The 18701-nt window shown below is 43.0% G+C and overlaps 1 protein-coding gene across 1 annotated transcript in view; it reads right to left on the reverse strand.

The window, feature by feature from the left end:
* Positions 1 to 11548, reverse strand: part of CDKL1 (cyclin dependent kinase like 1) — a 52955-nt gene extending 41407 nt beyond the window's left edge. Inside the window, exons 1-2 of the mRNA XM_061429795.1 lie at positions 11220 to 11548; positions 10394 to 10667 (exon numbers count right to left, since the gene is read on the reverse strand). Coding sequence (XP_061285779.1) covers positions 10394 to 10564 — 171 coding nt within the window. The 5' untranslated portion in view covers positions 10565 to 10667; positions 11220 to 11548. The remainder of the gene's footprint in view (positions 1 to 10393; positions 10668 to 11219) is intronic.
* Between the last annotated feature and the right edge of the window lie 7153 nt (positions 11549 to 18701).

The raw sequence follows: 18701 nt of genomic DNA on the forward strand, positions 1-18701 counted from the left end.
GCAGCCCACCAGGCTCCCCCGTCCCTGGGATTCTCTAGGCAAGAACACTGGAGTGGGTAATTACAGTCAAATGGGAGCATGTTTCTGGCACATAGTACATAGTCAGCATTCTTACCTTCCTATACCTATGGACCTTTTTTTCTTATTTGTTACTCAAAGAAGTCTTTTTACACAGCTTTTCTTAATCATCCCTCAATGAAATTTTAACTCCACAAATATACAGTACATCTGTATACGTACTGTATGTATACGTGCTTTACACAATAAAAAGTTAGGACCCCCATTCCTAAGAACCAACTTTCACCCTCTTCGGTGACACTGCTCATTAAGAATGAATGAACTGCACTTCCACTCACCACATCACTTTGCTTGACCTCCCAAATTGTTTGTAATTATTTTATATTGTTAGGTTAATCGTGTTTGTATTATGGCTTGCAATTGTAATTAACTTTTATTTTTTGTCTGGTTATTGATTGTGAAAACTGATAAACACCTTCTACTATTGTGATTATGTAACTGTTACTCACTTCATACCATTGTATCATGATTTGTCAACAGAAAAAAATTGAATCCTTTATCACCAAAACTATCATTTAATAGGAAAACCTGTAATAACTTTTTAAAATCTAGATGCATATCAGAATTATCTTGGAATTTTTTGAAAAACACAAATGCCCAGGTATTTCTCCAAAGCTCCAGATATGTTTTTAATGAGTAGCTGTGTTTAAAAACACCTGGACTAAATGATGATCTTTTACTTTTATCTAGTTTGTTTCACTTTTTCTAGTTCATATTTAGTGCTCCCATTTCATTTAGTTTATGTTTTCCAATTTCTCTATCTCTTCTTTTTTTTTGATGTTCTTCCTCAAGTCTTTATCAAGCATACTAGAAAAGCTTTTGTATACATAAATAAAAATAGTAGGTATACTATATATATTTTAGAAAACTTACAGATTTTTGCCTAATTTAAAAATTTATGACATTTCGATTCTACTTGTTTTTCTTAGTATGAATAGAATGATAGATTTCTAATTTAAAAAAAATAGGTATGCAAACAAGCAACAAAGGTTTACTGTATAGCACAGGGAACTATAGTCAATATTTTATAATATTACACTATAATGTAATATTATAATATAATGTAATATTAAATTATACCAAAAGATAATCTCAAAAATAATATATGTGTATATGTATAACTGAATCACTTTGATGTGCACCTGAACCATTGTAAGTCAACTATGCTTCATTAAAATATATATATTAAGGGAAAGAAAATGAATGAACCTGGGATTTCCTGGTGGCTCAGTGGTAGAGAATCCTCCCAATGCAGGAGACACAGGTTTAATCCCTGATCCAGGAAGATCCCACATGCCACAGGGCAGCTAAGCCCATGCACCACAACTACTGAGCCTATGCTCCAGAGCCGGGGAGCTGAAGCCACTGAGCCCACGTGCCCTGGAGCCCGCGCTCCACAACAAGAGAAGCCATGGCAATGAGAAGCTCGTAGCCCACAGAGCAACGAAGATACAGTGCAGCAATCAATAAATTAATTAATTAAAATACACAATAAAAAAATCAATGAGCTTTACTGTAGTGTTTATAGTAAAGTTTTAAATGGACATTTACCCCCATGTTTATCCTCACCTTTGTGGGTTGCAAACCATAACTGTGTACCTACTAAAACAATCTATAGGGTTAAAAACAAAAATTGGAAAGAACTGATATTCCAGTAAGAACCCCAGGTTTCCATGAAAGCCATGAGTCTCCGAAGTAAGGCTCACTGGAGGCAAGAGCAGGATAAATCCTGAGGACCAGTCACTGGGAGACTTCAGAAAGAGTGCAGGGTTTGGTGTTCTGAGGCGTGGGAGCAGCAGGGCGTGGATGTGGGGGCCGACAGAACTGTGTGTGCATCCAGCTCACTAACCAGGAGGCCACAGCAAGTCATTGACCATCCTACATCCTTCAGTAAAATGGGATAGCAATGCCTGCCTCCTAGGGTTGTTGTAAGTGTAATTTGTGCATCTTAGGTAACAATCCTCGGGCTTTCACCCAAGACCACTGGGTCACCAGATGGGAATACGATTCCTTCTCCACGTCGTCACTCTAGCTTTTCTACCTTTTGGAAGGAGGGTGTGTGGTGTGCTGTCACTCAGTCTCATCTGACTCTTTGCGATCCCATGGACTATAGCCCACCGGGCTCCTCTGTCCATGGGGATTCTCCAGGCAAGAGTGTATTGCCATGCCTTCCTCCAGGGAATCTTCTCGACCCAGGGATAGAACCCAGGTCTCCCGCATTGCAGGTGGACTCTTTACCATGTGAACCGCCAGGGAAGGACGGTAGTCACAAATTTTGACTGATGTTTGTCTGATCTACTTAAAGGCCACTGTACCATCTGCCGGCACCTCATAGCTGCTGGCTGGCATTCTTTGATTCCACTTCCAATAGTTCTATCATTTGCATTCCACAGAGAGAAGCTTCTGCAACACAGAGACTCGGGACCTTAGTAATCCAATGATTCTGGGCCAGTCGACTCATGTTTGCTTAGAACCACACAGCTTTTTTCTTGCTGGACACACAGATGTTCCCCAAGGGGCTGGGTTGGATTCAAGTACAGCCACCTGCTTTATGTAGAAGCAGTGATCACTTCCCACCACAGGTCTATGATGCCAGACTTTTTTTTAAAAAAACTAATCTGTAGTCTTGGATATTTCAAAATTTTATTTTTTCATTTATGGCTGCACAGGGTTTTTGTTGCTGCACATGGGTTTTCTCTACTTGTGGCAAATGGGGGCTACTCTCCAACTGTGGTGCACAGGCTTCTCCTTGCAGTAGCATCTCTTGTTGAGGCACAGGCTCTAGGCTCATGGGCTTCAGTAGCTGGAGTGTGTGGGCTCAAGAGTTGTGGTGCACAGGCTTAGTTGCTCCACGGCACGTGGGATCTTCCCAGACCAGGGATTGAACCCCTGTACCCTGAACTGGCAGGCGGATTCTTAACCACTGGATCACCAGGGAAATCCCAGCCTTCTTGATTTTAGATGATTTCCTTTCAGGAATGTTGTCTCTCTCTGTAACCTGGCCTCTCTCATGACCATCACACCTCCTATCCAAAATATCTTTATATGTTTGAACCCTAGTTATGCAAAAGGGGTTGAATTCTTTCCTGAATGGTTCATGGGTCATAGCACAAATCAGCTGCTGTATATCCTGGTAGAAGAAGTTCTAGGCCAAACAGCTTTAAGATAGCTGTGGGTCCTGTTACCTAAAGATTAAGGAGAGTGTAGGGAACGAACCTAGCAACATTCCAAATAAAAGAAGAGGTGGCCTAATCTCCTAACTGATCCCTGAATTGGTCTTTTATTATGCTATAATAGCTGTTTTTGGTCATGGTCCAGGTTGGCAACTCAAGGTGAGTTACCTTGACTAGAGCCAAGGTCATGGCTCCAGGAATTCTCTCCCTCCATTAGCATACTCATTTCTTTCATATTACAAACAACAACTTCAAACACTCTCCCTTGATGCCACATCCTTCTAAGCACATACTGCCCCATTTCTCAGTTTCCTTTTATAATAAAACTTCTCAGAAGAGTTGTCTCTATCACTGTCTTCACTTTGCTCTTTTGCTCTTCTCTTGAACCCTCCCTGATGAAGCTTTCATTCCTACCTTTCTACTCAAACAGCTCTCGTTAAGATCTCAAATGACCCTCATATTTTCAACACACACACACACACACACACAGAAGTCGTTCAGTCGTGTCCAACTCTTTGCGACCCCATGGATTGTAGCCCACCAGGCTCCTTGGTCCATGAGATTTTCCAGGCATGAATACTGGAGTGGGTTGCCGTTTCCTTCTCCCAATGGCAAATTCTAAGTCTGTACAAAAGGTGACCTTTGACAAATGCTCCTCATTCTTGAAACATTTGCTTCCTTCAGCCTTTTTTTTGTTTTGTTTTGCCACACCATGTAGCTAGTGGGCTTCCCTTGTGGCTCAGCTGGTAAAGAATCTGCCTGCAAGGTGGGAGACCTGGGTTCGATCCCTGGGTTGGGAAGATCACCTGGAGAAGGGAAAGGCTACCCACTCCAGTATTCTGGCCTGGAGAATTCCATGGACTAACTATACTGTCCATGGGGTCACAAAGAGTCAAACACGACTGAGCGACTTTCACTTTCACATGTAGCTTGTGGGATCTTAGTTCCTAGATCAGTGATTGAAATCAGACCCTCTGCAGTGGAAGCATGGAGTCTGAACCACTGAACCCCAGGAAAATCCCTTCCCTCAGCTCATAAGGACATTGACCTCAAATTTTCCTGCCTCAAAGAGCACCCCTTCTTACCTCTTTCACTGGTTCCTCAGCTTATTGACCTCCAGATGCTGGAGCTCCAGGGCTCAGTCTTTGATATTTGTCTCTCTGCTCCCCTTGGTGGAAAGGTCCCCAGACTATTCCCTGAATGCCAGACTTGTGCATTCAATTACCCACTTTACAGTGGGTCTGCATCTCAAATATTACATTTCCAAAACAGAATTCTTGATTTTCTTTCCCCTAAATTTGCACCTGGGTCTCCCTATCAGTGAATGATCTCTTTGTTCTTCCAGGTCCTCAAGTGAAGAACTCAAGTCATTCTTGATTCCTCATCCAACCATCAGATTCCTATGTGCTCTCCTCTCTGAATATATCTTGAATCTGACCACCTCCACTGCTGCCTCTCTGACGCAAACCCCATCACCTCACACCTGGGTCACATGAAGTCTGCTAACAGAGCTTCCTGCTCATGAAGCTGGAGTAAGCAGCCGCTAGAGGAACCCTTCTGGGATATAAGACGTGCCTGGGCACCCCTCTACTCAAAACCCTCTGATGACTCCCATCTCACTCAAAGTAAAATCCACAGCTCCTACCATGGCCCACAGGCCCTCATATCTGACCCACTCACCCCTGTAACATCGTCTTCCATGACTCTCGTCCTCGCTTACCCTGCTTCAGGCACACTCTTCTCTTTGCTCCTTCTACAACACACCAGAACACACCTAGCACACATCCCTTGATCTTCCCTCAGGGCCTCTGTCCTACCCTCCACCTGCCTAGAACGTTTTCCCCCTGAAGAGCTGCAAGAGTCACCCCTTCACATTTCCTCTGGAATGTCTTCAAATGTCATTCATCAGGAAAGCTTTCCCTAACCACTCTGTATAAAGAAGCAAGCCCTTCCCTCACCTTAACCCCTTACCCTGCTTAATTTTTCACCACGTGACATGCAGGTTTACTGTTAGTCTCTCGTTTGTGAGGACAGACACCTAGAACAGTGCCTGGGACATGACAGGCGTTCTGCAGAAATCCCTGTGTTCACGCCAAATGAACACGTGTCAACTGTCTTACACACAGGTGTCGCATCAAAACCACTGACTGAGGGACTTCCAAGGTTGGCCAGTGGCTAAGACTCCATGTTCCCAATGCAGGGGGCCCGAGTTCAAGCCCTGGTGAGGGAACTAGATCCCACGTGCCACACCTAAGAGTTCACGTGCCGCAACTAAAAGGTCTCACGTGCTGCAGCTAAGACCCAGGGCAGCCAGATAAATAAATAAATACTAAAAAATAAACGAAAAAACGCTGACTGAAAATACTGACTTCTTTTTTTCCCACAGTGGAAAGTGAGTTTGAGAAAGGGTGGGATAGTCGCTTTGTGCTCAGGTACTGCAGGATAATTTTATTTCTGTCACTGCTGTTTTAGAGTATGAGCTGACTATTTCGTTCATGTATTTGTTCATTGTATTTGTTCGGTCAAGTCTTAGTTGCGGCACACTGACCTTCATTGTGTCATATGGGATCTTTCCATGAGGCGCATGGATTCTCTAGTTGTGGCACCCCAGCTTACAAGCTCCTCAGCATGTGAGATCTTAGTTCCCCGACCAGGCACCAAACGCTCAATCCCCTGCATTGCAAGGTGGATTCTTTATCACTGGACCACCAGGGAAGTCCCTGAGCTAATTTTAACTGGAGCCATTGTTTATTTTTCTAAAAGCCTAATTATGTAACCTGGAAAAAATAAGATTCAAAATGAAAATATTAAAGGGTTGACTGCAATAGGACTTCTTGGTGAAGAGTGGATTACATTTAGAGAGCAATTTATGAGTACAAATACTGAATTTATCTCATAAAAACGTGTTATACTTTTTTTTCCCCAAGTGGCGTGAAGTAATACTATTTGAAAAGTGTTTCAAATGTTCAGAAAAATATGTTTTCTAAAAATATTAGCAAAATTGGTTTCTTGATAATAATTTTCATCCTTAAAACCATTTACCAATGAATGGTTACATCTTCATATATGCTTCACATCAAGAACAGGAAACACTATAGATGTGCTGCCTTAATAATTAAGCAATTGACTGCTGGACAGTTCACTCCCATGATCTTATCTGCTTAATGGAAACAACTGTAATTTTTAAAAGAGTCCAATAGCAATTATTAGGAGTTGCTTCAAGTCATTAAATAAATGGTTTTAAAAACATATCTGAGGATAGATACATGCCAAATTCTACTATAATATAAAATCCAAGGGACCATTCCTTTCTTTTGTAGTATTAGAATTTTGTTGTATCAGATAGATCTTAAAAGTAAGACATCATCTGATCCAGGGAGTTTTGTTCTCAGACATAGTACTAACTTTTGAGACATTTAGGCTGCACAAAACAAATGAAGTCTACATTTTCATCAATGGATAGTGAAATGGGAAAAACAGGGGCAATGATCTCTCTCTCATACACACATTCACTGTTACACTTGTATCCTCTCACACACCAGAGAAACGTATATACAGAGAGATGTTGACTTAGTTGTCAACTACTCTCTCAGGAAGACTGCTTTCTCCTAAAGTTATATCGTTCCTAGTTTTTAAAAAATATTAAAATGTCCTTTTGTTTATGAAGTAATGGTGATAAACTAGTTTCTTCAAATGTTGACCACCCAATCTGTAAAAATATTTTTTTGAAGTTTATTGATTCATGAAATTTAAAAGTCTGCAAATGATAACTTTCTACTAAAAATATCTTAGCTGGTTTCCCTCTTTTCAGGTGAAAGCCAAACTCTTCAGCCTGGCATTTGAAGCCTTCTATATCTGGTCTTAATCTGCTTTTTTTACTTTCCTTATCACAATAAGGGCAGTCTGGGGTTCAGCCCTTGACCAATGTCACCCACTAAGGTCACTAAGATACCTTTAGCCTCAGTCATCCTAGTTCCTGATCTTAGCAAAGGTCATTAACAGCCTCAACTCTGTGGGGGGTATGCAAGGAAAACCCTAGGAATGCACACTCAGTGAGCCCTTGAGTTCACAGAACTGTGCTTCGTGCCCAGGTTAGTATTCCCCTTCCATGGTCAATGGGGCAATGCCTTGAATGCAGCTCAGACGGGGCCCTAAACACGAACCTAGGCCTCACCAATTTCTTGTTCTCATGGACAACAACATGTCCCCAAGGCAGGATGGGCATCTGGGACCAGGTGCGTGGATGTGCAAACCATCACTTATCCCAGGGCCAGACCTGTATTCCAGGACATTCCTTGCACCCCTTCTTAATGGACATTGGCTTCCTTTCCTTCTCTTTTCTCCCAGGCCTGTTAGCACCCAGCAGGAATCTTGGCTAAGACTTTGGGGTTACCTGTGTTCCCTCCATACACTGCTTTCCACTATGCACCTTTTTTTTTTTTCTCCCTAGCAGAGACTGGCTGCCCTGAACACCTTATCTCTCATTCCACATTTCAAAGTCTAGTTTAAACAAGCCTCCAAACACTTTATTTAGAGGGCTCAAACCAGGCATGGGAACACAAGGTGAATGACACAGGCCCTGCCCACTAGGAACTTAGTCTACTGGGAGTGAGAGCTGAGGGAGAATTCATCTCCCACCAGTTACACATCTGTAAGACAGGATGTACACTTTAATGCAAACATTATTTTAGGTATAATGAGACTCCATAAATATTTACTGAATAAATATATGGAAAAAATATGACTTGACTTAACAACCCTCAATTCATTTATTCAGCAAATATTTAAGCGCCCATTATCAAGAATATCAAGAATTCAGACAAGTTAGGGCTTGAAGGGACAGAGTCTACTGGTAATCTAGTCCCATCACCTCATACAGACCAGAGGAGTCTACAGCTGTGCCCTTGATTTTGGGGAATGGAGTGTTGTGTGCCTTGAAATCAGGGTTCTGCGTACACACCTATCCTTCAGAGGACATCAGTATTCAGTTATTCAAGAAAACACATATGACTTCCTAATTTATTGGCAACACCTACCCTTTCTTTTTCGGTTGTGCCATAGGGCATATGAGACCTTAGTTCCCAGGCCAGGGATCGAACCCCCAACTCCTGCAGTGGAAGCACACAGCCTGAATCACTGGACTACCAGGGAAGTCCCAACCTACAGTTTCTAGGAGCTTATTTTGTTAACATCTTTTTTTCAATTCAACAATAACATTTATTGGAGGTACATTACATGCCAAGTGGTTGACACAGAGATCCGAGGAGAGGCCCCCATCCTGGAGAAAGTGAATTAATTCAGAGACTAAACTTGTAAATACCATATTGCTAAAGAATAGTGAGAGGCTTCAGAGAGGCACCTGTAGGTGACCTTCAGAATCAGAAAAAGAGTATCTCTCCACTAGAAACAGACTGGCTTTTCTCTGGAGTAAATGAATCCTGTTGAAATTCAGTGATCACCTTCTCCTCTAGGAAAGCCTGAGAAAGTGAAAAACGCCCATGGGCCCCAGAGAAACCGTGAGACCCTCTTTCCCTGTGTAGAGGGGGGAGGGCAGGGAGTCCAGGGAGATGGGCAAACACTGCTGTCTCACTCTGCCCTAGGGAACACTGCACAGGGGCTTCAGAAGTGTCTTCTCGAACTGAAAACATTCTGCTGGTAAAAATGTCCTAGACCTAAAGAGAGAAAGTTTTCCTGTTATCCACCCATTTTAATTTATCTGCAGCCTGATACTTCCTATTCGGGGTCCAGTGATAATCCCACCCACTTAATTCACAGGAGAAAGAATTTAGAGAGCCCTGGAAAAAAGGGAGAAGCAGAGGGAAAATCCCATGGACAGAGGAGCCTGGTAGGCTGCAGTCCATGGGGTGGCTGAGGGTCAGACACGACTGAGCGACTTCACTTTCACTTTCCACTTTCATGCATTGGAGAAGGAAATGGCAACCCACTCCAGTGCTCTTGCCTGGAGAATCCCAGGGACAGGGGAGCCTGGTGGGCTGCCGTCTCTGGGATCACACAGAGTCGGACAAGACTGAAGCGACTTAGCAGCAGCAGCAGCAGAGGTAAGAGGAGACTCCCCAGATATTCCACTCAGCCCCCACGAGGCTGCTTTTCCCTTGTTGGATAGTCAGTTACACATGTCAGAACACAGAAAGTGAAAGTGAAGTCCCTCAGTCGTGTCCGACTCTTTGCGACCCCATGGACTGTAGCCTACCAGGCTCCTCTGTCCATGGAATTTTCCAGGCAAGAGTACTGGAATGGATTGCCATTTCCTTCTCCAGGGGATCTTCCCAACCCAAGGATCAAACCCAGGTCTCCCGCATTGTAGACAGACGCCTTACTGTCTGAGCCACCAGGGAAGTCCTAGGTCCTGTTTAAAACCAGACCCAACAGAGAAAGTTAATCTGTTGAAAGAACCTCCACCATGTTCACTGCAGGTCGCACTCTACATAGGGCAGGATTTGGAGTTCATCTTCACAGAAATAAAAAAAATGAAGGAAAAATACTTTCCTTCTTCATTTCCATTTCAGGAAACAGATACTTTCAGCTTGTAATAAACACTCACCCCCTCCAAGTATCATGGTCTCCAAGAGCTAACTAGTGAACATTTTTAAAGCAGTTATTTCACTTACAGAAAAATCCTTCTTCTAGAGACAAGACAAAGACATTATGAAGCTCAGCAGTAGATCAATACAAGGTGTAATGAGAACCTGTCAGCTTCCTGGGAGTTTGAAAACAGGTGAATGATTAATTCTCTTCACAGACTAAGAATATCAATAGAGGCTAGCCTAGAAGTTTAAAAATCATGCACACCAGCAGACTTGAGTTGTGGAAAGTTCCTATACTGTTTAAGTTGATGACTCTTGAGGAACAAGATCTACAGGTGACATGTGAAAGAAGCTATCGGGAAGAAAAATAAAATATCCCACAGCAAGTCTGAAAGTGAAGACCATCTTTCCCCACACCTATGACTTTTTAATTCATTATACAATTGGTGACTGGTGCACAGATACCCCATCTGTATCACTGAGGACCAAAGTCTGTGAAGGAAGATGTGACCACATCTCAAGGCATTTATTTCATATAACATGACTCACTGTAATTTTTTTTTTTTAGTTCCTGAAAATTCACCTTAAAGAAATTACCTTGAGCATGCGGATTTCTCGAAGGGCGATTTTCTTTATGACAGGGTCATCTTCTGATTCCAGAAACTTCTTGATGGCCACAATCTGACCTGTGTCCCTGTTTCGGCATTTGAAAACAACTCCATAGGATCCTTCACCAATTTTCCCAATTTTTTCATACTTCTCCATCATTGATGAATAAATTCTTAAAATGGATCTTCACATAGTTTGAAAATGTCGCTTAGTAAATATTGGCATGAACAGCCCCACTCAACAATGGGTCTTTGTCAAGGACCTAAGACAGAAGACTGCAGTTGTTACACAATTAGGAATCAACCCAGTCCCTTAAACCCTCGCCCCTCAGCCATGGCCACTCGGTCAAAGACGACGGCCTCGAGTCAGCTGCCTTCGGTAACTCAAGTTTAATCCTCTGTTGTATATACCCTGAAAGTTAAAATGTAACCTGTCATCCTGAAACGAGCCGAGTTGTAAGACTATCTTTTCAATGTCAGGTTCATCCGATCTAAGACATATGAGCTGGCTGGAGGACCTGGAAGGTTAAGGGCTTCCCCGGTTCTAATATCGGGTCTCGTTTCCTTTCCCCAAGAAGACACCGCCCGACTCCCCGCGGGGGCGGCGGCAGGGCGGGACAGGAGGGGACAGCCCCGCGAGGTAGGGCCCGGAGCCCGCAAGGAGCAGGGCAACGCCGTCCTGCCGCCGCGCGGGGCCGGGGGAGACCCTCCTACGTCGCCCCCGCTTCCCACCCGAGCTCTGGCCGGCGCCGCTCAGCCTCGTGCGGCGCCACGTGGCGGCCTGGCCCGCGCCTCCCTCCCCGCCCGGGACTCACGGCGCCGCGGCTGCCCCGCCGGCCTCACTCCAGCCTAGCCGACTCTGGCCCCGCTCTGTCGCAGCCCGCCGGCCCGCGATCCCTATGGGAACCGGCCTCCGCCCCAGGCTGGCCAGGGCGGGGCCGCCGCGCCCATAGGCGTCCCTCCTAGACCCGGCCGCCGTCCTAGGTGCGGCGAGAGGCCCGGGTGGGCGGCCCTGGGGACCCGGGAGGAGCTGTGCGTGGCCTTCTGCCCCGGGAGAGGAGGCCTGCAAGATTGCAAACTCCAGCAGGTCGTGGAAAACGCAGCTCTGGCAGTCTGCTGCAAAGACGCCTGCGCTGGGAGCCGCCCCCGCCCCCGCCCCCCCACGCCCCTGCCCCCCCACGCCCCTGCCCCACTCCCACTTCCCTCGCAGCCTGTACCACACGGGGTGATAACTGTGACCTCCTATTGCGGGACGGTACACGCCTTGAGGGCAGCCTCTGTGTCTGCCCTGGTCAGTGCTGTAGCAGCCGGTGACGAATGAATGAGTGAGAGAAAGGGATCCACGAAAAGTGGAGGAATGGTGACAGTATGATGACTGAAGCCGTCTACACTTCCTTCCCACAAGCTGGCAGGGCTGTGGAGGGGGGTACGGTTCCATTAGAGCTGGGCTTATAACTTGGGAGATGGAGGGTCACAGAGCCAGCCTTGTCTTACATTCCTTATTTACATCCTTCTCCCACCTGGCTCCTCGCTCTGGTCTGAGCACAATGAAGGAAAATGAATGGACCTGGGGGAAATCTCAAAATATGGTAACTTGCCCCTGGGCAGATTGCCTCAGTATTTTATCATCTTTTCCATTCCATAAGCGCAGGATCAAGATGGATGTTGCCCTGGAAGCAATAGCTGAAGAGAGAATATTTTCATACTGCCTATGAAGTGGGGACCAATCCTGTGCCAAGCAGAATGTCACTAAATGTAAATCTGGATAGGGTTCAGGAAGGAGCTGCAGTTAGGAGGAGAGAGTTTGGTGGCTGCCTTGAAAATGGAGTGGCATATGAATGGGGTCCAGGGATGGGCTAGAGGTGGTCTGTGAACTCCCCCAAAATTGTTTGCAAATTGTGTTTTCTGTCTCTATAGTTATGCCTCTTCCAGCATGTCATATAAATGGAATTATACATTGTATAGCCTTTTGAGACTAAGCTTCTTTCTCTTAATAGATTTGAGATTCATCCATATTGTTGCATTTATCACTAGTTCCTTCCTTTTTATTACTGAGTAGTAGTCCATTGTCTGGATATTATTTATCCATTCCCAACTGAACATTTGAGTTGTTTCCAGTTTTGGTGGTTATAAACCAAACCACTATAAATATTAGTGTATGGTCTTTTGTGTGAACATATGTTTTCACTTCTCTTGAGCAAATAATGCAAAGGAGGAGTACTGCTGGGTCATATGTTAAGTATATATTACTGTAAGTGACTGCCAAAATGTTTTCCAAAGTGACTGTACCATTTTGCATTCCTGCCAGCAATGTCCCAATTACTCTGCATCTTTGCCAACATTTGGTATTCACTTCTTTTGATTCAGTCATTCTAAAAGATGGGTAATGGTCTCTCGTGGTTTTAATTTGCATTTCCCTAATGACTAACATTGAGCAGTTTTTCATATGCTAATTTGTCATCTGTTTTCTCACTTAAAAGTTCCAGAAGGTTTTTGTAAATTCCTTGAGGTTTTCTCTGTGGACAATCATGTCATCTCTGAATAGGGACAGTTTTTGTTCTTCCTGAGTGGTGTGCTTATTTCTTTTCCTTGCCTTACTGCGCTTAGTACGTCCTCCAGTGTGACCTCAAATAGGAGTGGTGAGAGCTTATGTGCCTGCTACTGATCTTAGGACAAAAACATCCAATCTTGCACCGCTAAGTATCTGGCACTAACTAGATTTTTTTGTAGGCAGTCTCTATGATGGCCCTCAGTGATCTCTGCCTCATGGTATTCATGCCCTTCCATTCAATGTAGGCTTGACCTGGTGACTCGCTTCTAAGGAATAAAATATGTTTAAGTGAAAGTGGAGAGTGAAAAAGTTGGCTTAAAGCTCAACATTCAGAAAACGAAGATCATGGCATCTGGTCCCATCACTTCATGGGAAATAGATGGGGAAACAGTGGAAACAGCGTCAGACTTTATTTTGGGGGGCTCCAAAATCACTGCAGATGGTGACTGCAGCCATGAAATGAAAAGACGCTTACTCCTTGGAAGGAAAGTTATGACCAACCTAGATAGCATATTCAAAAGCAGAGACATTACTTTGCCATCAAATGTTCGTCTAGTCAAGGCTGTGGTTTTTCCTGTGGTCATGTATGGATGTGAGAGTTGGACTGTGAAGAAGGCTGAGCACCGAAGAATTGATGCTTTTGAACTGTGGTGTTGGAGAAGACTCTTGAGAGCCCCTTGGACTGCAAGGAGATCCAACCAGTCCATTCTGAAGGAGATCAGTCCTGGGTGTTCTTTGGAAGGAATGATGCTAAAGCTGAAACTCCAGTACTTTGGCCACCTCATGTGAAGAGTTGACTCATTGGAAAAGACTCTGATGCTGGGAGGGATTGGGGGCAGGAGGAGAAGGGGACGACAGAGGATGAGATGGCTGGATGGCATCACTGACTTGATGGACGTGAGTCTCAGTGAACTCCGGGAGTTGGTGATGGACAGGGAGGCCTGGCGTGCTGTGATTCAAGGGGTCGCAAAGAGTCGGACACGACTGAGCGACTGAACTGAACTGAACTGAAAGTAATGGCATATCATTTCTGAGATTAGGTTACAAACAGGTGATGACTTCTGCCTTGAGTTTTCTCTTGTACTCTCTCACTCACTTCCTCTGAGGGAATCCAGATGCCATGCTGTGAACTGCCCTATGGCAAGGAATTGAGGAGACCAACAGCCAAGAAGACAGTAGACACTCAATCCAGCATTCTGTGAGGAACTGGATCCTGCCAACCATCTTGTGAATGAGCTTGGAAGTGGATCTCCCTACCACCATCCCTACTCCAGTGAGCCTACAGATGACATTGTAGACCCAGCAGACAAGGTAAGTTCACTTTTGTGAGAGGCTTTGGTTTACAGGCACCAGCTAAGTCATACCCAGATTCCTAACCTCCCGAAACTGTGAGACAATAATTGTTTGGTATATATGTTTCGGGGTTGTTACACAGCAGTAAAGAACTAACAGAGAAGCTATTTATTAGATTAGGAAAAATTGCAATTGGCTGAAAGGTGTTTTTTGTTTGTTTTGTTTTAAAAATGAATGTATGGTGAATTCTGTCAAATACTTCACTGCATCTATTGAAATAATAATATGATATTTCTTGCTTAGTCTCTTGATATAGTGAATTACTTTGATTTTAAAATGTTGAATCAACCTTATGTTCCTGGGATAAAACAAGCTTGGTTATAGTGTTCTATCACTTTGATGCATTCCTAGAGTTTACTGATAATATTTTATTAAGAATTTTTACCTTGTTTCTGAGAGATATCTACTGTTTTATTTTCATGTTTTTGTCTGTTTGGGTATCAAGGTAATGCTGATCCTATAAAATGAGTTGGCAAGTGTTTCTTTGTCTTATGGAGAAGTTTATGTTAAATTGGTATTATTTAGTTCTTAAACGTTTGGTAGAATTTGCTAGTAGAGTCACCTGGAATTTTCATTGTTGAAATGTTTTTCATTACAAATTTTACTTCCTTATTAAAATATAGTACTATTCAGATGAGAGTTTGATCCTTGGGTCAGCAGGATCCCCTGGAGGAGGGCATGGCAACTCATTTCAGTAATCTTGCCTGGAGAATCCCATGGACAGAGGAACTTGGTGGGCAACAGTTCAAAAAAGGCTGCGAAGAGTCGAACATGACTGAGCAACTTAGCATGCATTATTCAGGATATCTATTTCTTCTTGAGTGAGCTTTGAGAGTTTACATCTTTCAAGGAATTTGTTTCATCTAGATATTTGAATTTATGGGCATAAAGTTGTTCTTATATAATAGCATTACATTATTATCCTTTATATAATAGTGTTCTCTCTGTACTTACAAAATTTTTTTTTATATATATTTTTTGACCATGCCTTGAAGCATGAGGGATCTTGATTCCCTGACCAGTAATTGAACATCTGCCTCATGCAATGGAAACTCAGCACCCTAACCATTGGGCCACCAGGGAAGTTCTTGTCATTTTTTATATTAGTAATTTGAGGGTTTTTTTTCCCTTCTTATTCCTGATCAGTTTGAGAAAGGCTTATCAGTTTTATTGGTTTTTAAAAAGAAACAGCTTTTAACTGAACTTCTTCTATTGTCTTTTAATTTCATTGATTTCATCTCTTTTATTATTTTCTTCCTTCTCCTTGCTTTGCTTTTAGCTGCTTTTTCTAGCTTTTTTTTTTTTAAGATGAAAGCTTAAATCACTAATTTTAGATTTCTTTTCTAATATAAGCCTTTAATGCCATAATTTTTCCTCTAAGCAAGACTTTATATGCATCCCTGACATCTTAATATGTTGTATTTTCATTTTCATTCAGCTCAAGATATTTTATAATTCCCCTCATGACTTCCTATTTGGTCTATGGGTTATTTTGAACTGTGTTGTTTAATTTCCAACCGTTTTTTTTAAAAGAGATTTTTCCAATGTCTTTCTGCTGTTGATTTCTAGTTTAATTTGGTTGCTTTCATAGAAATCCTTTTATGTGATTTAAATTCTTTGAAATGTGTTGAGGTTTGTTTTAAGGCCCAGAATATGGTCTATGTTGGTGAATGTTTCTATTTGACTATTTGAAAATTTATTTTTAAATGAGGTGAAAAAAGTTAATGTGAATTTCTCCAGAGCTACCTTGTCTGAAGTTCATTCCAGGCTAGTCTGGAAAATTAATTTACGGACTTCACAAGGTTCAGTACCCAAGGAGCCTGGAGTGTTGCCAAGCCCAGAAGTGAAGTAGGAAGCAAGCATACAGTTATTTAAGGCTAACTAAGCAATGAACCAGAAAGCTGGTGGGATCTGCAGCTATACCAGCTGTTGTATTTGGAGGAAGTTGGAGCAAAATACGAGAGAACAACTGTGAAAGGGAGATAAACAGTTGATGCCACCATTTGGCCCAAAACAGAGGATAGTATGACCTCTACACTGTCGAATTGCAGTCAGTCCTTTCAGCTGGCAAGACTGAAACTGGTTTTGATATTAAAGAATTATAGCTTCTCAGATGGTGCAATAGTAAAGAATCCACCTGGCTATGCAAGAGATGTGGGTTCGATCCCTGGGTTGGGAAGATCCCCTGGAGTAGGAAATGTCAACCCACTCCAATATTCTCGCCTGAAAAGTCCAAGAAGAGGAGCCTGGGGAGCCTGGCAGGCTACAGTCCATAGGGTCACAAAGAGTCGGACACGGCTGAGCACACACATCAAAGAATTATAACTCCCAGGAAGCAGGGTTTCTGGGAGGGTAAGACATAGTGTGATATGTGAGTTCTTTTGCTCAAGCAAGTGCAAAGAACAGTGAAACAACATTATTATTTTCTATTTATAGCGATCTTTGATTTGCACTGCATAATTAGAGAGAATACTTCAGTGTCAATGGATAACAAACAGTACTGTGGTATTTTAATCATTTAACGAAGCAATAAACATTCAGTAGAGTAACGCATGGTAAGAGAGAGCCTGGGATTTGGAGTCAGAAGACCAGGATTTCCACCTTCTTACTGGTGTTTGATTTTGTGCAAGATAATTACTATTGGCCAAACAACAACAACAGTAATTATTTAACTAGTACTTACTTCATGGCAGGCATTGTGCTAAGATTGTAAATGAGCCTTCCAACAGCCCTAGGAGATGGGCATCAATATTATCCTGGGTTTCAGGTGAGGAAAATGTTTCAGAATGGATTAGTCTTGTGTTTCAGGACACAAAACTAGTGAGTTGTGATGTGAGGATTAGACTGAAGGCAGTGTGACTCCAGAACCTTTGCTCCTAACCCTTTTGCAAATACACCTCACACAATAGGAGTGATTGTCAGGATTCTTGAGTTAATGTACAGGACATTGGGAGTTGACACAAGTACTTAGGCAAGGTTAAAAAGCTTTCTTTTTTCCAAGTTGCCAGGAAAGTTAAGTCTTGTCATTATGCTTCCTTATCACAGTGGCTCAGCAACTTCCTCTGTGTGCGGCTCTCAGTTCTGAAGAGCAGACCTTGGTGAGGTTGAGCAGAATGCTGAGGCCTCATGTGAGTGCCAAAGCCAGGGCAATGCTTCAAGCTTTTCCCCCTTCACTTATGTTTCCTGTAAGGGAAAGGGAGCTTAGTCACTGTGATCTTCAAATGACATGGTACAGCCGCTTGAGGAACTTTGAACTTACTTTCTCTGCTTTACATGGATTTGGAAATGGTTTCCGGAGAAGGCAATGGCACCCCACTCCAGTACTCTTGCCTGGAAAATCCCATGGGCGGAGGAGCCTGGTAGGCTGCAGTTCATGGGGTTGCTAAGAGTTGGACACGACTGGGTGACTTCCCTTTCACTCTTCACTTTCATGCATTGGAGAAGGCAATGGCAACCCACTCCAGTATTTTTGCCTGGAGAATCCCAGGGACAGGGGAGCCTGGTGGGCTGCCGTCTATGGGGTCGCACAGAGTCGGACATGACTGAAGCGACTTAGCAGCAGCAGCAGAAATGGTTTCCAGGGCACATACAGAAAAGTTAAAAACTATCCTTTAGGAGTACTGCTGTTTCAGGCTCAATATTCACATTATCTCTAATCTTTATAACAGTCTTCTGTGATTGGATTTGTTAATTGGTCAGAATTATTAACCACGAATACCCCATTTTACTAAAGAAGATGCTGAGGCCCTGAGAGGTTGATCCACATCGACGAAGCCACCCAGCTATCCAGGGCTGATGGCAGGTTTCAACCCAACTCTTATCTGTTTTCAAAGCTCACTCTCTGGCACTGGAAAATGGAGTTACAACTAAGAACATCTTGTGAACAACCTAAAGAGAAGCCAGGTGTCAGCCAGTTCTTCCCAACCAATCACTGCTTAAACATGACAAAACCAGATAGTAAATAACTTTCCCCTTTATCTGGAGATAGCAAAGGAGAATCAGTGTAAATGCTGGAAGATCAATTTAAATAAAATAAAATCCTATCATTCTTGACTTTCTATATAGGCACAACCAACAATAGAATAAAATGTTTTTATCCCTAATCCACATAACCTTAGTTATTTTGTGTGTATTTTCCCTTTAAATACTCATTGCATTTAATATACGATAAACCATTCTTTTAAAGCAACTCTTCTTCTGAAAACTTTGTTTCTGAGTCTACAGTGTCAATACTTTTAACAATATCAATACTTTTTTGCATTTTCAGATTTTAAAATAACCACCAGTACTTTGCCAACGAACTCAAATTCTGTGAGAGCTCAGCAATATTAACATGAAACGCTGGAAGGTTTACGTGGTTGGCTCTGGGCCACCAGCGGGTAAAATAATGTGT

The sequence above is a fragment of the Bos javanicus genome, chromosome 10 (genome assembly GCF_032452875.1).
Source record: "Bos javanicus breed banteng chromosome 10, ARS-OSU_banteng_1.0, whole genome shotgun sequence".
NCBI lineage: Eukaryota > Metazoa > Chordata > Mammalia > Artiodactyla > Bovidae > Bos > Bos javanicus.